This window comes from Neopsephotus bourkii, unplaced genomic scaffold (assembly GCF_033783945.1).
Source record: "Neopsephotus bourkii isolate Nb327-2 ecotype Australia unplaced genomic scaffold, CSIRO-AGI_Nbou_v1 NB_126, whole genome shotgun sequence".
NCBI classification, from domain to species: domain Eukaryota; kingdom Metazoa; phylum Chordata; class Aves; order Psittaciformes; family Psittacidae; genus Neopsephotus; species Neopsephotus bourkii.
The window spans coordinates 856354-880865 of record NW_026900643.1 but is presented as its reverse complement, the minus strand read 5'-3'; the positions used below and the strand labels follow the sequence as shown (position 1 = coordinate 880865).

Here is a 24512-nt window from a genome sequence, read left to right as displayed (position 1 = left end):
TGTGGGGGACTAAGACTGAGCATCCCATGCAAATGCACCACCCCCAAAGCCTCTCATGATTTGAAATCTGATCCTAAATTCTTTGAAATTACCCTTTGCACTGAAATTAGTGGAATTTCACACAGACTCTTATCTCCCTGGTTTTCTTTTAAACCAGCCACGTGCTTTCATAAGAGAGACATCCAGGCACCCAGTGTTCTCTGACAACAAAGCTTGTAAACGTCCAAGTTCAGGAATGAAGGGAAATAAAAGCAAACAATGTACCCATTTCACAAAATTACCTAATAAGAAATAAAAATTTGGGCACTTTGCACAAATTCAGTGCTAAGGACTGACTCCAGACGAGGTCAGAAAGTGTTTCTAAAGTAGATGAAATCTATTTTTTACAGATGTTAACTGACAGGTGTGTGAAAAACATCCATAAAAACATCTCCTCTTTAAAGTTTCAGTACAACAGGCAGCAGTGAGCTTGAGTGCTGCTTTAGATGTGCTTTCAGGCAGCAATACCCTTGTGTAACACCAATTGAGCTGAGGATACTTGTCATGAAACAGACTGTGGCACTGGCTTTCCTTTGCTACCAGCAATCCCGCATCATGTCAGTAATACAGCTCAGTAACACACAAGAAGAAACTACAGATTTTAGGAAGAGCTATGGAGTGATGCTCTATTGCAATAACCAGTAAAGATGCAGTTGTGCAGTTGGGCACCTGTTGCTCAGCTCAGCAACTCATTTCTGTGTCTTAAACAGAAAAACTCCCAGCTGAACAGTGCCTTTCAGCAGTGTGTTAACCTGCTCTCAGGTCTGGGGAGGAATGGGGGAAGGAGGGGGACATTCCTTGTGACAGAGAGAATAAGCCATCCTGCAGTGCTATATTGTAGCAGTGAATTCAGACTCGCTCTTATTTATACCAGTTGAGATTCTGGCCCACAGACTGGCAGAAAATGAGCTACCAGTGACAACAGATGTGAGGGCGGGACAAGGACAAGGACAGGGCTAAAAGATGTTTCTAGAGCAATTCTTTCCTGTAAAAGCTGTAGAGTAGATCTTCTGTAAAGGCTCCTTTGATTCCTGTTGAGCTCTGCTGGTCAATACTAAGATGCAGCCCTTTCTTAAGGTCATCTTGTTTCCATGGTATAATGTGATGAAAATCCACCACAGACAGAACAGCTGGTCCTTTTTCTTTCCTTTGAGTGTTGGTTATGGTTTATTTTGCTGTCATTATGTTTACTTAAACTAGTGTTTTATTGCACATCTTCACTGTGATGAGACCCCAGTTTCTTTTGCATTGAAACACCATGAAATTTGGATATTTGATAAATGAGGAAGATTTCTGAATTCCTGATCCACCTCCATTTACAGAACTACTGCCTTGTTTATGGTCAGACAAGTCACGAACACCTTCGTGGTGTAATTTCTAAAGGCAAAGCTGAATATTTAACTCATCAGGCTTTGCTCCGAGCTGCTGGTGAGCTGCTCGGTGGCCAGCAGGTGACAGTCTCCGCAACAGAAAAGCCCGGGCAGCTCACAAAGGGGGTTTGTTCGGTGTTCTGCCGGGATGTAAACGTGATTTATTTGGTTTTAGATACACAAACAGTCCTCAACAGCGGAGAATACTTTTCACCAAACATGCCAATAAAGAGGAAGGCAGCAAAGTTCCTGAGGGTGGTTCCCTACCCCCCCCGAGGACATACTGCAAATGAGGGCACTAACAATCAAGAGGTACCAGCACAACTCTTTGCAGCATTCATTAAAAAACCTTGACATCCCATTGCAGATGTGAAACTAGCAGATATAAATAAAGGCACTTACAAATCTAGAATCGGAAACACAAGTGCATTCAAGGCTGGCACAGTTACACTGGCTGATACTTGTAACATTTTGATGAGGGAACAGGATGTAGAAAATCTCTGTGGTTTTAGTGATGGCAACTTCTTCCTTAGAGCAGCCCTAGACAGGGCTGAGTGCACAACCACGGTCTGTGAACACAAGCATGTGCTTACAGCACGCCTGGTTGTGACGATCAAGATAACCTTTGCAGCAAAAGCCAAGAAAACATTTCCTTTGTTCATTTAGACACACGCATGTTACTTAGCGAAATACCTGCATCTTGTTTACCATCTAAAGAAGTACAAGAGCTGCTTGAGTGGATGAGTCCAAACCAGGATGTGTGATTGAAGGGAAAAATGAGAACCCATAGTGGGTAGAAGGAGGTTTTCTACTCCACAACCACTTAATGTTATTCCCTGCTGCCGAGCTGTCACTACAAGAAACCTCACTGCACCCACTACCACCTACAGCTGCTCACTAGATAGAAGCTCTAGGTTCTCAAGCAGAAACTGTCAGTCTTGCCTGGGGTCACTACCTCCCAAACACATGCAGCTCTAAGGAGATGTATGCCATGAATCATTTGCCCTAACTGGGACTTTGCCTGAGCAAAGGTCAAGTATAAACTTGTAAAACTGAAATGGTTTGTCTGGTTTGAGAGGTATCTAGCTAGGTGGAGCCTCAGAGAGTGCATAACATTAATTCAATAAATCAGAGATATGCTGACTTAAATATCTATTTCTAGAGGTTTCCTTGTGAAAGGAGCATTTGAAGGTGTGCTAATTCCCAGCCATAAGAATTTTAATCACATATGCCTGGTGTCACAGACCATTTTAATCCAAATTGTGTTTTAGTCAAATTTGACCAGATGCATTAGATCTTAAAACTTGTCCATGTTTCTCTGCAGTTTAAAGTAAGCATTTATGCATTACAAGTGTGATAAAGAAATGTGTCGAGAAAACAAATTAATATCACATTGACTGCATTGTAAATTGTCCCTGCATTGCTACTTTCTTGTCCTGGTGCTGAGAGAATGACTGATAAGTGGAGGAGAGTCACTGCCTCTCCATAGGGCATATGCCACAGCACATAGTAGGGTGACCTGCAGGACAGATTGTATTTATTACCAAACAGTCAAAGAGTTATTAGCAGGCACAGTGCTATATCTTACCTTGGTTTGTCTAATCCAAGTTGAAAAACAGGTGTAATTTGGATTTGAACTTGGATGTAACATCTGATACTATGGCTGTTCACACACACTATCCATCCTGAAAGCACCTTTCTTTTGTGTTATAGTTATAAGTTCTTCTGGGTTACATTTCCCCTTAATGTTTCAGTAATTGTTTTTTTCTCTCTCCCCAATGCATCCATCTCCTTCCTGTCATCCATCTCTTGTTTTGTATCGATTTCAAGACTCTCTATTTCTTTCATTTCTCCTTCTCCCCTTCTCCTCACTGACCACATTTGGCCACTCAGACCCATTTAAAGGAGCACTGTGGAGAGTAAACTCCGCCTTTGGCAGTGCAAGGAGCAACCAGAGAAATCGTCTTGCAGTGGTCACACAAATCTCATCGGTGCCTTGGTGCTGCCAACCAATGGGAGCATCAGGATTTGTATCCTGCCCTGAGGAAAAGCAGGGCAAGTATTAGGCAAACTAATCACGCTGCAAGGATTTATGTAATGAAAAGTACCTCTGCTTGGGGATCAGAAATGGTGTCAATCAACCACACACCATTGGTTGGGTGTGCAGTTCATCCGGTATCTCTTCTGTCATGTTCACTATTGCAGTGTCTGAACATCTAGGAAGCAATAGCACAGCCTGGTCACTCTGGGATTAAGGCACATGGTTTGTCACGGGGTATTACTTCAGAGACTGCTGAACAAACTGCTTTACCAGATGCACTGCATGCAGGAGGGATGGCTCCACCTCACATCCAGCAGCCCTGTCTCTGCTCAGGGCCTCTACATGTTTCCTAATGCAAACAACACTAATGCAGACTTAATGATCATTGTCACTTCCATGTGCCTACATAGATCCCTTAATGAAATATTCTGGTTAAACTGCACTGGCACAAGCACAGTTCCATGATGGCAGGAGCCACAGACTCACTCTACCAAGAGAAAAGGTTCTGCAGGACCTGCCATGCAATAGGAAAGCTGTTGGTGAAATACTGTTTGACAGCTTTTCTGCCTGCTCCTGCAGTAAGCATGACACCCTCCTGTCTTCCTGGAGGGGAAAAAGGGAACAGAAGATGGAATTACCTTTATCTCAGGTTGGGACACAGAAAAAAAGTCTGAAATGAGAGTCTGTGGCAATGTGGATTTGGTACTTATTAATGGGTGGGTGCTATCCACTCAGTGCTGCTGTAACACACTTGCTCTTTGCTGTTATGGAATCCTGCTAGGAGCACTGATGCAGAAGAGAAAAACTTCGCGACATGCAGCATCACAGATTCTTTGTTCACCTATTGGCAAAAGCAGGAAACCAAATAATGAAAAAGCAGTAAAATTCTGTTAAATGACCAAATGTGAATTGTAGGCAACAGGAAGAGTAAAAATACTGAAAAGTGGTGGGTTTTTAAAGCTGAGAACATTATATGCCCAGTCTAAAATAAAGACAAAGATAACATTCGTACTCTTCACTATTTCAGAGATGAACAAAAGCACTGAGCTGACATCTTTTAAGTCATCAGCTCTGGGTAAGTGTTGCATCTCATAAGCAGAGCTGTCTAAATGTCACCTTTACTTTGGTCCTGCACATCTTGGCCCTTCCCCAGTCTCCTCCAAGCCCTGCTGACCTGCAGGCAGTTGCTGCCTGCAGCTGTCACAGGGTCCTGGGAAGTGCTGTAGGAGCTGGGGGCACCATGTGAGATGAGGGAATTCGCACAGTCCACATGGGTCATAGCACCTACTCCATCCTCCCTCCAGCTCTCTTGAGGCAAGGCAATGCTGAAGTTGCTGGTGAGTTAGTGGCTGAGCAGTGGAAACACTTTTCCCCTTACTAAAACCATATTTTCAGAGCATATTTTCAAAGTTAACTGCTAATGAATTTAAAGCAAGGGCAGCTGTCATTTAGTCCAGCTACTGTACAAAGTTCTTCTATAACGTCCTTGATGATTCTATTTGCTATGCACTTTCATGACAGCTAATGATAAAAGCTGCTTCAGCAGGACAGAAATCAGCATTATTTGGTAGCAATCGGCCTGTAATAGTTGAGAGGGACATTTCCTTCTGTCACTGAAAGGCAAACAGGAGAGACTGCTTCCTTTACTGTACCAGGGGCTGTGTGAGAGACACACAGGAAGAAGGGAACAATGACCAAGATTTGCATTTGCTGAGGGGCTGAGTACATTGCTCCCTTGTGAGCGGGCCAAGACCTTCAGCACATGAATTCTTGTGATTCATCCTCCCCCTTGGTCTACCTCTCTGCATCCAGCACGGTACAGAGAACTCTGTGTGTTTATTTAGACACAAAAAGGTCTTTGCTTGTTACTGTAGTATTTGGGTGCTTGGCTCAGGCTCCCAAGCCGAAGGGGAGTACAGACTGATCTGGTGAATCAGTATTTTTACTCTCTTGCCAGACCGCTGAGTGACCTTGGGCAGTTTGCAGCTGCCTCACGTCTCACCACCTCAGTTTCTGTAAAATTACCCCCTTTTACTTTGAATAGCATGTGGGTATCGACTGATGGAAGGGCAGGATATTATCGCTTATGTGTGGCTCAAATAAAGCCAATGACTATAATCCAGAATCAGCAAGGCAGAGAAATGGAGAGAGAAAAGGGCAGGAATGTGAAATCCTGCCTCTGCCTCAGCTGTTCTCTCCCCGCTGCCCTGCCTGAACACTGGCAGTTACAGCCCAACACACCATTCGATTTACTCTGTGCCAATCATGCTGAGAAGTTCAGGTAGCCCCCCAGGGCGTAATATGTGACATCTAAATAAGCCCACGCATGTTAGGATGAGTCTGTTTAAAGGTTGCAGATCTTCTGTGCTGGAGAATGGATGTTTTGGAGCAGACATCTGCCTTTGGAACACTCTGGATACTGAAGCCTAGTATCTAAAGGGTCTGACAAGAAATCTGGAGAGGGACTGTTTACAAGGGCATGTAGGGACAGGACAAAGGGGAATGGCTTTAAACTGGAAGAGGGGAGATTTAGTTTAGATATAAGGAAGAAATTCCTCCCTGTGAGGGCGGTGAGGCCCTGGCACAGATTGCCCAGAGAAGCTGTGGCTGCCCCATCCCTGGCAGTGTTCAAGGCCAGGTTGGACGGGGCTTGGACAACATGCTCTAGTGGAAGGTGTCCCTGCCTGTGGCAGGGGGTTGGAACTAAATGAGCTTTAAGGTCTCTTCTGACCCAAACCAGTCTGGGATCCTATGAAGCCTGGTGAGAAAGGCATCATGCTGCCCGCTCTCAGGATGGACAGGCATCAGTCCTGACTGCTGATAACACCATGTCAGCTGTAGCTGCCCAGTTTCTCATTAGCTGTTTAACATAAAACCATGGATGTACAGTGCAGTGTAGCTGCCAGTCTCTGGTGTGTCTCACAAACATACTCGAATCACTTGAAAACGCAAACAAGTTTTGCTGCTCATGAACATCACACACTGAAGCTGATGGTCCTTCCCTTCCTTAACTGACTCCTTATGGCGTCTCTAGGAAACCCTGTCCTGGGCAGAAGGGTTACATCTGTCTCAGAGTTGAACTGTGGAGAAGCTGGAAAGCTAGAGATGAGCTACATGCTGGGAGATGGGAGGCAGATACCAAACAAATCCCAGCATCGCCTTTTCAGGACCTCATGCACTCACAGGCCTACTCCTGTGTTTTGCTGCCTAAGCAGACTGTAAAATGTCACTTGCACGATAAAGAGGCACTTCTCATTTTCCCCTTCCCACTGCTGAGCTGCTGTCCAGGGCAGGCTGGACAATGTGCACTGGAAGTACACTTAGTGAATGCATCCAGCCCACTGCAAACCTCTCCGAGATGCTCAAGGTCTGTACGCAGTGGCCCTGGGAGGTGATTTCCCAGTGCACGCTGCCTGCACACAGGAATGCCTGCCTGATTCCGTCCTGTATCCTGCCTTCCCGTCACCTTGCAGGAGCACGTATAGCTGCGATCAGACCTGTGCCACTCTGCACTCACAGAGGTGTACGCGTGCCACGCTGCACAGGCAGGGGGTGTGTGTGGGGGGGGGGGGGGGGTGAGCACACTCGCGCTGCCCGGGTGTCCCCTCCCGGTGGTGCAGGCACCCCGTGCAGCCGGGACCGCTGGGTGCCAGCAGGGGTGCGCTGACCCTGCAGTCCAACCGGCGGCACCGTGCCGTGCCTTTCCGTGCCGAGCAGAGCAGAGCAGAGCCGAGCCGGGGCGGGCCGGGGCGGGGCGGGGCGGTGGGAGGGGGCTGGCCGCGGGGCCGTATCGCGGCGGGGCGGCGGGCGCAGAGCACGGCAGGCAGCGCAGCGTACGGTATCGCACGGCACAGCACAGCACCGCACCGCACCGCACCGCTCCCTGCGCACCGGCGCTCCATGAGCCGCCGCCGCCGCGGGGGGGCTCGGCGCTGCGCTCGCTCCCCGCCGCCGGTGCCGGGATGTGACTTGCGGCGGGCTGGCGGACAGAGCTGCAACAGCCAGCAGGTGAGTGAGCGTGCGGGAGGACCGGCCCCCGGCCCCCGCTCGCGGGGCTGTCCCCGGGGCGTAGTGGAGCCCTCGCTCGACCCCGCTTCGTGCGCTGCCCGCGGAATTAGCCCGGTGGCCGCAAGCAGACAACAGGCTGGATGTGGGAGTCCGGGGGGGATTAGGCGGGATATAGGGTAGGGCGGGGGGTTTGGAGCAGGGGCTGCGCCCCGCAGAGGAGGGTACGGCAGACCGGCGAGGAGGGGAGAGGAGTTCGGAGACAGGATGGGGAAAGAGCAGGGACAGGCGGGGAAAGGAGAGACTGGGAAAAGAAACCCAGGAGGGAAAGGAGCGAAGGGACAAAAGAGAGGAGGCTGGAGCGGACTGCCCTCGCACGGGAGGAGGAGGAGGAGGAGGTTGCAGGCGGATTAAGGGGACACCGGCGAGGACGGGGCTGCCTGGCTCCGCACCCGCGCTCTTCTGAGCCCGAGGGTAGCCGCAGCCAAGCCCGGCACCGTGCCGCGGTTCAACAGCGGGCGCCCAAGGGCAGCGGGGCCGGGCCGAGGGCAGAGCCTCCCGGTGGCCCCTCGCCGACGCTGGTCGGTCCCGGGCCGGGGGCAGCGGGACACGCGGAAGGGCTGCGCAGCCCCAGCGGTTTTCTCTCCAGTCAATAAAAAGCCCTGCGTCTCTATTAGCGCTCCCCGAAGCCGGGCAGCGATAAGATTTAGCACTTAGGTGAACCCTTTGTTTATACCTGGCCTAATGTTTATCCCGAGGCTAACAGGATTTCCTGCGTGCTGAACCTAAACACCTCGGCTGGTTATCATCGCTCTAAGACTATCTACTGCTCGGTGATATGCATGCTACTTACCGGCAGTGAATGTTGGTGTTGAGGTGTTCTCTCACTGCATCAAAAGAAACCGGGTGAAGGAAATCCATCTGTCGTGAGGCTGTGACATGAACAGAAACAATCTGAGAATTAGCAAAGAAAAACATTGATTACTATCACTGATTGCTACCAGTAGTATAAAGAACATTAGGCATTATGGTCAGAGGTATCTGGGCACGGGTGATGTCCAGAATCTGATTTAAGAGCATTGTGAGCACCTAGAACATTAGAAAGATCATTTCATATTATATTCAGCATTGCAAAGTATTCGTAAGTTAAGGCAGTGCTTTTTGTACATGCCCTTTTGGAGTGGGGTCTTGCTTTCTGTGACCATGAGGCTGTACACAGCGTGATGTGTATTATTCTAATGCAGGGGATGTCTCAACCTCTGCTGTATTTTTGCATACAAAGCATAATTGCACTATTAATTATTATTCTGGAAGTACATCTCTTGAGTAGCCTGAGCTCAGCTTGGCGCTGCTGCTCTGTTATCAGTCCTGAAGCTCGTTCTTCAGATCTGATCAAAAGGATCTGGCAGAGATCCCATGCTGTGATTAATTCCTCCTCACTAGTGGTTCTCCACAACACTTCGTGGTGGGGGTGGTTTTCTGTCACAAATTGTACAGTGAACCAGTCTTCTGCCTGAGTGTGGCAGAGCAGGTTACTATTTGTGCTACTATCACTCTTATTTACTAGGCTGTTATTCTTCTCAGTGCTTGGAGGCATCTTCCTGTATCAGTTGATTAACATGAAGACTCAAAAAAGGGGAACAAATAATACATCTAACCATGAATAGCCTAACCTCAAATCTTTGCATGATTACAGGTTTATTCTTTCTATATATTCTTGAACAGCATCTTTTTTACCAGATGATATTTGCAGTCAGAAGACTTTGACTAGTGAAAGCCTCATTGATTTTTAACCATGCCAACTTTTTGATGACAGCTGTGAGATTTTTCTGTTTGTGCTTAGTTGCTTGTAATTGTACTTTAAACCCGCTGGGGCAGCTTTGTGCCTGCAATTTCTGTAGTGATTCTACACCAGGTAATGTAGAGGACTTCACTCTGTTGAAAACAAATGTGAATCAAAAATTGAGGACTGGATTTGGAAGCTGTCCTGCAAATTGTTTGCTGCTTTTGCCTGGAATGTGTGAGGCTTATTGGTTCATTTGATGTGCTTGTGATTGGTCTGGGTTTGGGTATATTGGCTGAATAGTTCTTATGAAATATAATTTTGGGGATGGATTTTGGGGAAACAAAAATAAATCTCAAGCTGATTTCCTCCTGTATGAACAGTTCCATTCAGCTACGTGGGGATGTATCAATGTCGCTTACTGTACCTGTGCTAGAAATCTGTGACATTGCTGTGTTACTGTTGCTGTAGCTGTCTGGTAATAGAAGTGAAGCGTCAGTCTAATAGAGTGGTGTTGTTACTACCGTCAGGTTGCATAACATTGCAGAGCTAATCTAGATATAGAGGTAAAAATACTACTCCTCTACAGTTGCTGATTTAGGTAACTATTGGTGGTAGTGTGCAGACAGAGGATTTTGCTACAGAATCTTGAGCCACACAGGACTCTGCAAATCTACCACAGCACCAACTTGAGGAAGACACTATTTTAATAAAAACCTCATATTAAAGTATTTTTCCAAAATGACTTTTCTGGCAAAAAGACTTTCTATTTCCCCCTTAAATTACTGAATCTGTGGCTTCAGCTGAAGTAGTGGTATTCCCTTGCTAAACTTTCATGTTGTAATGTAGTGTTTTTCCCTTGTTTATACAACTGTCTGAGTCAATGCTGAGTACCAGCGCTAGACAGAGGATTTGGGCTAGTATCGTCGCAGGGGTTTGGTTATTAACACTGCCAGTCTTTACCTAATCAGGCAGAAATAAACAGTAAACAGGTTGTAAATATGGCTGTTGATAGCAATGGTGAGGGAAGGATTCCTCATTTGGAGGTTTTTAGGCTTGCAAGCTTTGGTGTGGATAGGATCTAGAGTTTAGCAAGACTTACTTGTTAGGAATACGATTTCAGGCCAAGAATACCTGGCAGTATAAGGAAGTATAAGTTAGCAGTCCTAAGGACTTCTTGGTCAGTACTACAACGAACTAGGAGCTTTCTAAAAGAGTCACTGTTTATTCCATCAGTTCTCCCAAAAGTAATTTCACAAATGGAAGTAACTTGGGAAAACTCTTGAGTTGAACGTCTCTGTGTTTCTGAACATATATTTTGAATTCTCAGTATATTTTGTCACAGATTAATTCCCCCTTTCCAAAAGAAACTACTTCTTTGTGGCAGGGGAAATACTAAAATTCATTAACCCTCCCTCCCCCTCTCCCAAACACTTCCAAATAGGAAGAGGAAACAAATGACGGGCTGACAATATGACTGCTTACCCATGCAGCACCATCTCCATGGAAACAGACTGTCCTAGAATAGCTCAATCACATGAGGGTTACATGACATGAATAAAGTAACCAGAAAACTGGAAAATATCTTAGAACTGGACATACTTCCACTTAATTCATTACCCTGCAGGTCTTTGGAGGATAGCTAATAAACAAAGCTAGTATTGAAACTGATTTAGTGCATGCATATCATAGTTTGTAAGTGATAGGATAGTGGAAAATTAACATAATCCTCACTTAAGGGCTGTTTATTGTTTCAAGTTTGGGGCAGCATTTAGAATGAATTTTGAGTGATTTTCCCCATGATCCCGTCTTGAAATTGGTACCAGTGGTTCACAGCATTGCCTTAGTAGGTCCTGGTGGATTTCCTCTCTTTGTGTCAGCAGGCACTTACCATTTCATGCTTTCTGGGACATTTTGGGTATTTTAAAGAGTGAATGCACTAGTTGGAGCAGGAACTGCCTGCACACAGAAGGAATCGTAAAATCGCCTTCAGAATGTTTCCTTCTAGTTAATTATGTACTCGCAGGGCAAGGAGATTTATTGAGTGTAACCATACTCAATACCAAAATGAATACATTTCACTGATGATTAGTTTTCTGTCTGTAAAGTCAGTATTTTTAACATGAGTGTTGTGACGGAGTCATTGAGAAACCTTGTTATACATACGAGATACAAACAAGTAAATATTCTACCAATTCCCCATAAAAAAAAATAACAGCTAGGTAGGAAAAAAAAAATCATTAGTCATTAGCTGCAGGTCATTGCATCATTAGAACACTGCGGCTCTTTCCACAGTGCAAGGATACTGTAATTTCTATGGGCAGGCACAGATCATCAATTACCCTTTTCCTGTTTGTCTTATCCCAAATTACGTTATTTGTTACAGTTTCTGCTTCTGAGATGAAGTATTTGTTAATACAGTTTTTTGTCTGCTATATGAATGAAAACCATAAAGTCATTATGCATTTGTATTAGTGCATTTGCTGTCTTGGTGTCTCTAATAGGAAACTGTAATTTGCATCATACATATCCTGTAAGCCAAACTAGCCATTGGTCATTGTACTGTGAAAGGGGAATAAACATCTGTTTGAAGATTGGGATCCCCAAAATGTGACTTTAGTCATTACAGAACTGTAATGCACAGGAAGAAAACCTCTAGTTCAGAGCTGCAAGAGACTCTCTAAAGTTTCGGCTAGTCTACATAAACAGGTTTTGTGTTGGTTATGAATGATGGTGTTTAACACAACAACATGGCATTGTTCCTTTAAACCACTTCCAATTCTCATTAAGTTTTTGACATTTTCATTAAATACATTTCTCACTTCTGAAACATCTTTAGATATGCAATCACTTAGGGCTGTTTGTCTAACTTACAAAAGAGGTACCAACAGTTTCTCTGCTTCTCGCTCTGTATCTCAAACACATCACATGAGCCCCTGACTAACATTACTGCTAGTTCATATGGTGCTTTTCTTCTGCATGGTCATACCATGCATATGGAAGTTAAACTCTGAACATTTTCACCTAGGCATGTTGCTCACATCAATGCACATAATCCTGCTGGAACCTGCAGCACTAACTGTGCAAGTGAAGGTTAACAGCGTCAGGTTTCATGTCTGGTGCACGAGTGGTTACTTCAGACTGCCCTTATAGGGCAGCTATTGCTGGGACAGATTGCTCGTGTAAAGGTTACATTTTTAATAGTCTCCTTTGCCATGCTTTGCCTCATAAAAACAAGTGCCATAACATATATCCTTTTAAAGCACGTAAGCCATGTTCTTCCCAAAACTAAGTTGGGATTCATCCAGGCTTTTGGTCTTCGTGGTTGAGTGGGATACGTTGTGTTCCTAGAGAGTTCACCATTGTTTGCTCTCTGGATCAGGGAAGGCGATGCTCTGTTTTTTGTTGTTTGTTTCCTTTGAATGGCTTTAGATGTGCTAAGAAGCACAATGAGTCATTCATTTTTGATTACTTGATTGATGACACTGCATGCGTGCACCATTGTCACAGAAGATGGGATTTCTCTAGCCAACCATTCCCATTTGCAAATGCAATCTAATACCTGGGCTTTGGAAGAGGATGAAAGGAGTGAATACTGTAACTACCTATTGACTGAGCATGAAAACAAGAATTTCCTTTATCAAAAAAGCACAAGGTTTATTTTCCTGCAACTACTCTATCCTTAAAAAAATAAAAAATAATGATTTCACTTGGCCTTTATTCCAGTGAAAGGAGCACGGCTGTGAGTGAAACTGTCTAATTCTGATACAACTTATGCTTGCACCAGGCCCAGTGCAATTTACACAAGCTTTAAGCACCTGACTTTGAGCAATAAGGTACTCTAGATAATATATTATTTTGCAACAGAATACAGAATTTCCTCTGGTTGTCTTTTAGGATATTAGCAGGGGCAGTGTTTGGAAGTATTGTTTTCAATCAGTGCAAACACAGTAATGACTCAGTTGGCATTCAGAGCACAACAGGCAAAAGCAGCTTTCTGGGAGGGCAGCAAAGGGGACCTGGGGTAGGCTATTGCCAGCTGCAAAAACCCAGTAAACACAGGCTATTGAGACAAGCTGTGCTTCCAATTGCTGTGAAATCCTCCAAAATGAACTGTAGCTAAGTGAACAAATATTTTGTTGTCTCAGACAGAAAAATGAAAACCTACCGAGCCATTGGGTTCTTCCTCCTCTTCGTGATCAGCTATGGCTCTTCTGAAAACTCAAGTACGTCTCGAGGATGTGGACTGGATCTTCTCCCTCAGTATGTTTACCTGTGTGACCTGGATGCCATCTGGGGAATAGTGGTGGAGGCAGTTGCAGGGGCAGGTGTGCTGACCACGCTACTGCTGATGCTGATTTTGCTGGTGAGGCTACCCTTCATCAAGGACAAAGAGAAGAAGAGCCCCCTGGGAATGCACTTCCTCTTTCTTTTTGGGACTCTAGGACTGTTTGGGCTGACGTTTGCTTTCATCATACAAGAAGATGAAATGGTTTGCTCTACCCGAAGATTTCTGTGGGGAGTTATCTTTGCTTTGTGCTTCTCATGCTTGCTAGCTCAAGCCTGGAGACTTCGTAGACTAGTTCGCCATGGGAAGAGTCCATCTGGCTGGCATCTAGCTGGTGTGGCAATCTGCCTGATGCTCGTTCAGGTTATTATTGCAACTGAGTGGTTAATACTGACAGTTGTCAGAGATAACAAGTTGGCCTGCAGCTACGAACCAATGGATTTTGCTATGGCTTTGATTTACGTTATGTTCCTGATGGTATTTACCATGGGATTTTCTCTTTTCACTCTCTGTGGGAAGTTTAAGAAATGGAAGAAAAACGGAGTATGCCTCATTATAACACTTTTTTTTTCCATTCTGATTTGGGTAGCCTGGATGACTATGTACCTCTTTGGTAATGCTGAGCTAAAGAGAAGAGACAAATGGAGTGATCCCACTCTTGCTATTGCACTGGTGTCCAGTGGTTGGGTGTTTGTTATTTTTCACGCCATCCCAGAGGTTCACTGTACCATCCTTCCATCACAGCAGGAAAACACTCCCAATTATTTTGATACTTCGCAGCCAAGGATGCGTGAAACTGCTTTTGAGGAAGATATACAGCTTCCTCGGAGCTACATGGAAAATAAAGCCTTTTCAATGGATGAACATAATGCAGGTAAGAATTTACTATAGAGGACTGTATCTTTCTATAGTAGCCAAGAAAATGAGGGGGAAGCAATAGAGAAAATACTTATGTTTGGTTAAAACGATTCTTCTGCATGTTGTTTTTCATTAAAAAACTGAACAATTTCAAATGCAAAGCCAAAACTGAAAGCCTATAAAAATCCACTGTGGGGAAAAAAATGGCCTCTATTTTAAAAACATTTAAATAATATTTGTTGTCATTATTAGTTAACAACATTTAATATGAAATAGTTTCCAAAACCCCAAGAAAATAATGAAGTGTTCTGTTACAAAATGCTCAGCCTCTCGAGCAACAAAGTAATTATTATTTATCATATTTCCATTAAAATGGGATTTAGTGCCACTTTGTGACACTTTGGGGGGTAAAAAACACAGAGTGGCATAGAGACAAGTTCAAATACAGTCTTTATTCTTAATGTCTGAGCAGAATATGCACAGATAGAGGTTTTGAGGTAGTCATTGCTTTCCTTGTCATGCTGTTTGGTGACATAGAACCATGTTTGATGACCCATTGTTACAATTTGCAATGATAGTGGTTTTGAGTGGTTGATGGAAAGGCTAGCAACAACTGGTTGCTTAAGAAATCCAAACCACTGCTGAATGCTTAACCCATGTGAGAAAATACACAGGGATGCTGATGTGAGCAGTGAAGGGAAGCACGAGCCAAACAGTCTTCTGTAGTGCAGGGTGCAGTCTGGTGCTGTCCTACACTTGGATAAAGGATTTTGTTACTAGTCACAATGCTTTTTATTCAATGTAATTGAGAAATGTGGTATCACAGCAATGTTCCCACATTGCTTTGGCAGCCCCCATGAGGCACATTATCCAGGCACTTCACCTTCCTATTCATTTTTACGTATCTTTTATTTCCTCTGAGTTTGAAGTTTCCTCTGGATATAGACCAGATGTGGAGGAAAACAGCACACTTGTCTGGCACGATGTCAGGTCAGGAGGGCGTTTTTCCTCTAAGTAGTTTAGCAGGAACTTTAAAGGTCTCCTCTTAGTACAGAAGCTTTGAACAGAAAGGAGTTAAATTCTGTGAGTATATTGCAAGGGCAGTGGTAAAACAAGTGAAAAATCACATGGATAAAAGAATGGTTGTTTATTCCAAATGTTCCAGAGCCACAGAGGCAGCTTCATGACAAAAAAGCACTCTTTTTTTTTTCCTTTGGGGTTTTTTGTTTGGTTTTTATTTTTTAGTGTTCTCTATTCCCCATCACATTAATGTCACAGTAAGGTAACTGCAGTGGCTTCAGTGGAGCTATTTCTGACTAAAGCATATCTAAGAACAAAACCAGATCTTCCACTCTGTATTATTCCCATTCATGCATGGACTTTAAGAAACAGCTGGAAGCTCCTTTTTAATCTGATCATTCAGTGATTAAGTCTTTTAATGAGATGAATAGATGCAAGATATCTATAAAATCATTATCATGTCTATTATAGTGCAATTTATGTTCTCTTTTAATCTATCTGAATCTTACATAGTACAATACTAAATAGATTTTTCTTATCTGATGCCATTATGAATATTTTCATAACAAATGCATTCCTATTCCTATGGCATGTGTGATAAGGATACATACATTTTTAATAAATCAAAACAGATTCATTATTCCTGAAGTGATTCTTCAAGTACAGACTTACAACGACAGGGTTTGGAGTGAAAACTTTCTAGTATGGTAGAGACTTAAAGTAAACACAGGTAGTAATATTCCAGTCATGTAGTATGGCTGTGAAGTGTTAAAGTCAGATTACTATACTGATGGGTGTCAGTGGCTAAGCAACTGGAATCTATTAGCAATTGTCTCTCTGCAGGTATGTAGAGAATGTTCTCTTCTTTTTTCATTTAATTAACCTCCATTAAAGAATTCATCATTAAGAGCTTAGAAATGAAAGGAAGGGTACTTGATTCAATTATACTGAAGAATGATGTTTAAGAATGGAAGATCTACTAGTTGCAAAATTGTGGTAGACATGATAACCAGAAAACACCTCTTGGTTCCCTGACTAATATTTGTTTCCAGAAGTAGTTAGGTTCCAACAGAAAACATGCTTGAATAAACATATTTATAATTCTTATTATTCCATTAATACTTGCATAAAGAAGTTTAGTAGTTTTGCTCCCTTTTTTCTTTCTTAAAGAAAAAAAAATACTTTAAGCAGCATTTTAAGAATCTGAACAAACTTTGAACTGTGGTTCAAACAAGCATATGTTCTCCTAGTCTCTTTCTTAGCTCCAAATTATACATAACAACAAGAGCTGCTATATTCCAGCAATATCATTAAGCATTTATAAAGCATTAAAAAACTATTTTAAAGTCAGTTATTTAAACATCGTTTCAACAACACATGGCCTGGGATTTTAATATTCATGATAGAGAAGTTGAAATATCTAATTAAAAGAGTTATTTTCATACCAGTGTCTTGTAAAAGTGTTAGTCAAGTATTTAGAAACCCTGGAAAAAAGCAACTAAAAGTGCAATACACCAGAAACAAACATCAATAGGACAGCTTTTGTAAGGCAAAGAGAATTTGCCTTATGTATGACAAATCTGGACGTGCAATGCAGAATGCTACAGCTGTCAGGAAACCCAAGCTGGAGCAGCTCTGGTACTCACTGAATTTCATTTAATGACTTCTAGCACTACAAGTCACGCTTGGAGCCAATGCCTAAACCCAAAGTTAACAAAATATATGTGTTAAAAGGAAACTTTGACATGACACTTGCTCAGAGCTTCTTGGCGCTATATTTTCTTCTTACCTATACGTGCTCTATGTAAGTAGATGCATTCAATAGTAATGGGAAAAGTACAAGGAAAAATGGTAAAACTGGTATGAGGAAAAAAATCCACAGTGAGTATTTTGTCCATAAGCTTTGTCTCCGATTCTGATGTTTAAAAGAATTTTAGACTTATTGCAGGAATAGGGGAAGGAAAATTTAGCAATATGGAATTGCATTTACTGGCTTTTTAACTCTGAAATGACCATGGAAATTTTGTGTAAATATTTTAATGATGGTATGCATTACAAAGAGAGGGGTTTTTTTAATGTGTGCTACCAAATACCAGTGCAACCATTTGTGTTTAATGCACAATATGAAGCCAAACTGCAAAGAAAGACTACTACTGACCCCAAGATGGTTAAATGTAAAATAAAAAATAATAATTCTAATTTAGGCATTTCCATCCATTATTCTCCCAGTGTTTTGCAACAATATCTAATTTCAAACTGTAGAGCCAGTGAGGGTCTGTCCGCATCTGAAGTGAACAACTGAGCCTTTGCACGGCTGGATTTCTACATTTCTGTCCCAAATCAATAGCGTTGCTCATCTCAGTGCACAACCCCCAAAGAGAGGACTGGCAGTGGATAGATAACAACATATGGCAGCAGGATCCATTTAAATCTTGTTCCACAGAGTGCAACTATATTAAATCCTGGCTTCATTAAACCCTGTATTGAAATTCTTGTAAACTTCAGCTCATTCATGATTTCAACCAGAGTGTAGAACTGCAATTTTAATTAAATGTAAGAGAAATTCTTGCCCCAGGTGCCTGAACTAGGGGTGTTTCTGTTTACCAGCTCACAGATGAGTATTGCCCATTGTAACCACACAAGTCACATGGATAAGTGAGCTCTGTTCCCTGGCCACATCTGAGTTCAGTGAAGCCATTATTTACCCTGAAGTAAAAAGAGAGTTTGTATGTGCTAATCCATGGACTGATTTAGAGAGAAAGAAGCACATCCCTAGCTATGCATCTCTCTCATTCAGAATCTACATCTTGAATCCAAACTTGAGCTCAAAAGTGGAGAGGCTCGTGTATTTCTGGTATAAGCATTCAGAAGGACAATCAGTATCTTCCCTTTTGCTTCAGTCCTTCACCATGTTTAAGCTATTCAAAAGCGATATTTACTTCATGTTTCTAGTTTTTCAGAGTAAATATAATCTGAAACATCTGGAAAATCCTTATATGCTAGTCATGCTGAAGTAATGCTCAGGGGGGTTGCGAGCATGCTAACTGGCTCGAGCAATGTTTTGGATCCCTGTCCTCTGAATTTGATAGAAAGCAAAATGCAAGATCATTTTACTTTAACCCCACAGTATCCAGACCAGTACAGTAAGTGCTTTGTAAAATACACTGTGCAAGATACATCAAAGGTTTCGTACTTGAAGACATTTAACTCCTATTGAAATGAGATGAAGCAAACTTCAACAGTTTGCTTCCAATAAACTTTTTCCAATTCTACAACAAACAGTTAAGTTTATGTAAAACTGATTCTTCTGAGATCTGTCCCCAGCAATGTAAGAAAAACAGCTGTTGAAAAGCAGTGTGAAAACCGGTATAGCACATAAGTTAAAATTGGTGGCAGAGTTTCCAATCGACTAACCTGGAAGCAAGACACTTAATGATTTCAGAGGCAATGCACAGCGTTAACTGTATTCCTAAGAACTATCTCTTTTTTTTTCTAAACAGCACTAAGAACAGCAGGATTTCGAAACGGCAGTTTGGGAAGCCGACCTAGTGCTCCTTTTAGAAGCAATGTTTATCAGCCAACTGAGATGGCAGTTGTGCTAAATGGTGGGACTGTAAGTATCAAAAATATGATGATTTAAGAAATCTTTGATACGCACTGACATATACAACCACTGCTAACTAAAAACCTGCTTTAAGCTTATTCATGGCAGGGGGGAAAGCTTCATGTGAAAACTCTGGCAGCAAGTATGCATGTAATGCTTCCCTTCCCTCTAGAAAAGATGTAATTACAAAGTATTTTGCATTTCTTTACTTGGCCATTCACATTTTGCAGTGTAGCTTGAGTGAACCAAGTTCTTTGAGACTATATGTTCAATAGGCCTTTCAAATTAAACCTCTGTTAAGGTATTTAACATAACTATTAAGTGACACAATTTCTAACCTGTTTTTTTTTCTCAAGATGATGTGAGTCACACAGATGTTTACAGGCCAGTACATTACTTTAAGTAAGAATCACTGTTGCAGATAGTGCTGGTTTTTCACCTATCTTCCATTTTCTTGTAAAATATATGTAATTCTTTGTAAGTAAGTTACAGAGGTGTATGTCTCTGGAAAAGGGATTAATAAAAGACGAACAGAACATTTTAATGTTAATAGCATTGATTTTCCTTTCTTAGACAATAGTTTGGCATGCCATTCTTTGATAGACCTGTTTTTCTGTAGCCTGGTGGTTGTAAGAATGGCTTAGTGTTCTGATGCCAAACAGACTTTCTAAATGTTTTTCCCATGATGTGTAATTTATACTTGCAGACATTTCATATAACGGACATACTGTTGAAAAAGAAGAATTTTCATCCCCATATTTTTCATGCATACCTACATGCTTCTTAAAAATCTACCCATGAGCCAGTTTATACTCATATGAATTGGGTTTGCTTTATTTTGAATCATGAGCTGATTCCATAACTCAGTCTCTATGCCTCTATGTTTCAAACCAAATGATGTGAACTGATTGCAGGTCTCTTTTGGCTGATTTTAGTGAACAAGAGGGACTAGATAGAAGGATTCTCCTGTAAGACAGGGGGAAACCTATCAACTTAAATAAAATGAAAAGACTTGTGTTTTGCTGTCAGTAATAAATAGTATCCTCCTGATGCTTGGATTCATCTATGCCTATGTTTTCTGATACTAGACTATGCAGCTCAGGGAAAAGGCTGAGAAGCTGGAGAATTTCTTTTGGAGTGGGTTTTTTGTTTGTTTTGCGGTGGACACAAAGATTAATGGAGGTAGTAAAATGACAGATTAATGTGTGCATATAGTCATGGTTTTTCCAGAGACGTGAATGCTCTGTATGGGTGTAAGATGAGTTTGTGTCCCTTTGCTGTGGAACCGCAGTCTGGAAAGCTGTCATATACATGTAGCATGATAACACTGATTTTTGAACAGACTAGATCTCTCAGTTATGGGTTTATTATCCTTATTTCCAGATACCAACTGCTCCGCCAAGTTACACTGGACGACACCTCTGGTGAAAGGCTGTAGGCTGTAGAGAGTAAGAATCCTTATTGCAGATGTTGTTCCCTGGCAATGTGTCTTTGAGGGAGGAATCCATAACAGTACCAGAACAAAGCAACAAACCATCCAGGATCTTTCGAAATCCTACAGAGGATTTTGTCTAAATGTGAACACCATTGAACTAATAAGATAACTGCAAAAACAAAGTTGGAAAACTGAAGCTGAGTCTAATTTAAAATAGCAGTAGGCACACCTGAAATTGGAAGAGAGGGATATTGCATTCTGAAATGTATGATATTCTCTTGTCCGCAACTAGTGTGTGAGGCAAGCCTGCTTTTGCTGGTTGCCAGTTGCTTGCAAGATACCCTCCTCTCACCTAAACTTAGGTCATGTTGCCACAAGAGATTGCCACTACAGCATGAAAACATGCCAGATTTCTTTCCATTTTGCTCCTTTTCCCTTCATTTCAAATGACATGAGAAGTATCTTGTTTGCTTCATTATCTAGCTGTACTGTACAGTCACGTAGCATCATGTGTGTGGATAAGCATTGTCACTCTGTGGCAACTAAATTACCATTACACTGTAGGCTGATACTCTTTAAAAAGCTGGTGTAGGAAATGCAGTTCTGGAGGGATGAAAGGTCTATGTATGTTTCAAGCAAGTTATGGAGCTTCTTGAGGCAGAGAGAAAAAGCATAGGTCTAGCACAGAGGCAGCTCTCCTTGACCACAAGGGACAGATTCCCAGTTGTTCCAGCCTCAACCCTGGGTGCAAGGAAAGAGTCGCACACTCTCATGTCTCCTACAGACGAAGCCATGAAGCGTAACTATGGAAGGATGTACTCTTGCAAAGACTTAGCTGAGGACAGAATGTGTGGCTTGAGTTTTCCAGGAGTTCATTGTGATGGTGGATTAAGGGCAACCCACTCTACTGCCCAAGCAAGCCTGTTCTGGGTGTTGATGGTACCAAGCAGGACACCAGTGGCAGCTAAGAAGCACTGACCACCTTTCAGGAGAAACTCAGCAGCAGATAGGGTCAAGACCTTCCTTTCTAATCCCTGTTCGTACGAGTAGTCCCCTTGACTGCAGCTGTTTGTGCATTTCAATGTGGTTGTGCATTTTAGTGCCTAGCTAATAGAATCTCCGTGCTGGAGGTGGTTTGTTGTTGTTTTTGTTTTTTTTTTTTAAGATGGTTTCTTCCCTACTCCTCCTTCCCTCCACCTTTCTGGGTTGATAGAAGGCAGACTTTCTCAAAGCTTTTTATCTTTGCTTTTTTCCAGGTTATTTAAAAGGTTCCCATTGCCCATTGTTTGTGCCATGGTTTTCATTATGTTTAAGCAATCATTCCTTTATTTAACATCTAATGCATATCGGACATTAAAAACATCGTTGTATCCTCACTGTTTGGCCAATGTTAACCCTAGCTTTCCTTGATACTAAAAGCTAATTGTTTTTACTTGAGGGCATAGGAAACATATAACAATTAAACTTTGCATATGCTGTAATAAAAATATATATTTTCAAACTAAAAAAATGTAATGTACAAATAACTGAATAACTTGGTAGCTTCACAGACAGAAGTTACTTGCTGTATACTGCAAAAGAAAGACAAGCTTTTTATTTTTCAAGCGTCTTCCTGATTCTTCATGTACCTCCATTCCTACTGAATTAGGAACCTAGTCCTGCAGACTTGTACTCCCACCAGTAGTCCCATCAACACCAGTAGGTCTACATACAGGTATGGAGGCTGCAAGACCAGTCCCTAAGTGTTGCACACAGATATAGATGTATATATATATAGAGAGAAAAAAATATATATTGCCATTCTTGCCATGATCATCTTATGGTGTTTTATTTCAAAGCCCTTCTGTTCCAGAAGCAAAGTTTTTCTGTCATGCATGAGTAAAGGAGTATGTTAACTCCCCCCTGCCCTTCTCGCCTCGAGGCAAAGGAAGCATGTGCTTGGTTTTGGGATTGCTTATTTTATTTTGTAAGTAACTAGATGGCCTTAGCAACCAAGTAGGGTAGGGGTGGATATTGCATGCTATCCAGTGACTTAGAAATACATTTTGCTTGCCTTAAGCAAAACTTTGATCAAATAAGATAGTATTTAAAATAATAAGTTACCCAGAAGATGCATCATTTGGAACAACAAAAAATCTATTACCATCAATTGCCTGCAGAAATTTGCTTTTAGAAAACAAATACCCCCCCCCCAACAGGCTCATAAAACTGGTAAAAACATATGAGATGACCATGGCATAAATGGTAGGACAGCTTTCTCTTCAAAAGTTTATCATGCTACAACCAAGATTAATGAATTACAATGCACATTTTACAGACCTTGGACAAAATTGTACAACATATATTTATCTTAAACTTTTTTTTATTTTCCTAGATGTGACTGAATTGATAGAGTTCCCAGTCCTGCTCTAACAAAGTTGTTTGGCATTTGAGGCCTATACAAAGATACTGCCAGATCCTACAAGCTCCCATGGCTAGTCTCATTGGGTTAGTCATGGGGATTGTTCATAAAATTAAAAGCAGGATTGGGTTTAATTTGTGGTGGTGAAGGTGTGGCAATAGATTAGGAGGGTCTTTATTTTCCAATTTCATGCAATTAGTAATAAGCAACTTCTTTTGTAAGTCACTAGTCTGTGATGTAAAAATGCCCCAAATAAAACTGTAATTGAAGAAAGGCACCTTCATGTTAACTTGTATTTTTGTTACAGTATTTACTTTTGCCTTTTATGAAAGTTGCCTAGAATGTAGAGCATCTGTGAACAACATAATAAGTAAGCACAAGCCTTTCACAGTTCAGTTAATTATAATTAGCTTTTATACTATAAAAGCTACTATGTTCTCCCTTGATGGTTATGTGCTCATGATACTCCCATGCAGGAAAATAAAACCATAAAACATCTGATAAAACTATTACTACCAATACAAGATTTGTAACAACTGGGTTTTGATCAGTGGCTACAAAAAAGGTCAAAGCTGTATTTTAGAGATCCTGTCTGCTTTCAGATGAGTTGAGGGAGTTTGACACTTGCCAGAAAATATGTAGTATTTTAAAAAGAAGACTCTCAATACATACAGTTGTTTATAGTAACAGGGTACACGAACTACTATAGAATTAGATGTTTCTGGTTTTAGTCTAAACGCAGGCATCTTGGTTGGCTTTGTTAAAGCTTGATGCCCTGGGTTCTAACCAAAGGCCATGCAAAAGGGAGCATTGTAGCTTTTATAATAAAACAATTGGACTATTCTACCAATTTACAGGATTACGAAGCAGGTGCTTTTTATTAATTGATGAGAGCTGAAGCTCATTTTTGATAGATAATATATATTTATTAAATGTATTAATGTGTGTTTTATAACGTACCCTTTTTTTCCGCTGATTGTTGCATACTGGTATCTTATTAAGTACATCTTTAAAGGATTTTCAAGACAATCAATGTGTAACATGATGACTGTACATAAGCATACAAGACCACAAAGGTTGTAAGGCATGGGCAAATGTTTTATTTTCAAAATGCTGTTCTTAACGAGAATAAAGGCTTTACTATTTACTTACAATGCTTGTGTGAACTTGGTGCTAAAATCTACCTAAAATGTTTGTATTACAGTAAACTAATGGTGCTACAGACAGCACCATCCTTTGTGTGCTACTGTGAGTGCAATTCTGCAATATAAGCTAAGTTAAACTGAAGGAAATTGGCTCTCAGAGGCTAGAGCCACATTCCTCCACCTCTGGCCACATTCCCATACTTATCCTTAGCTCTGGCACCTATCAGATCCACAGTGAGCCAGTCAAGGAGCTGAGCAGCCAAACTCTTAACACGAGCAGGGATTTTTTTTCTTCTCAGTTGGCTCAGCAGTTTCCTGTACTGGCTCAATTGCTAGTGCTTGTGAAAAGGAGGGGAGAAGATCATACAGCTGGGGTTGAAGAATGCAGGTTGAGAGTTTTTCTTAAATGGTTTGATTTTCCTGATCTGGTGCAACAACCAGCACCACCAACCAGGAAAATAATGAGGGCAGGTACTGACATACCACTGAAGACAAGGTCCACGTAAGTGATGGAAGAAATCCA

At 41.9% G+C, this 24512-nt stretch overlaps 2 protein-coding genes across 2 annotated transcripts in view; one reads left to right on the top strand and one right to left on the bottom strand.

Annotated features, from left to right (window-relative positions):
- The first annotated feature begins 7342 nt into the window (after positions 1–7342).
- Positions 7343–22625, top strand: GPRC5B (G protein-coupled receptor class C group 5 member B). The gene is made up of 4 exons (XM_061367048.1): positions 7343–7458; positions 13387–14400; positions 18905–19017; positions 20392–22625. Exons 2-4 carry the CDS (start codon positions 13395–13397, stop codon positions 20434–20436), a joined length of 1164 nt encoding a protein of 387 aa, XP_061223032.1. The 5' UTR covers positions 7343–7458; positions 13387–13394; the 3' UTR covers positions 20437–22625.
- The window catches only part of IQCK (IQ motif containing K), a 49823-nt gene continuing 40651 nt past the window's right edge, over positions 15341–24512 (bottom strand). The window contains exon 9 of the mRNA XM_061367067.1: positions 15341–15441. Coding sequence (XP_061223051.1) covers positions 15416–15441 — 26 coding nt within the window. The 3' untranslated portion in view covers positions 15341–15415. The remainder of the gene's footprint in view (positions 15442–24512) is intronic.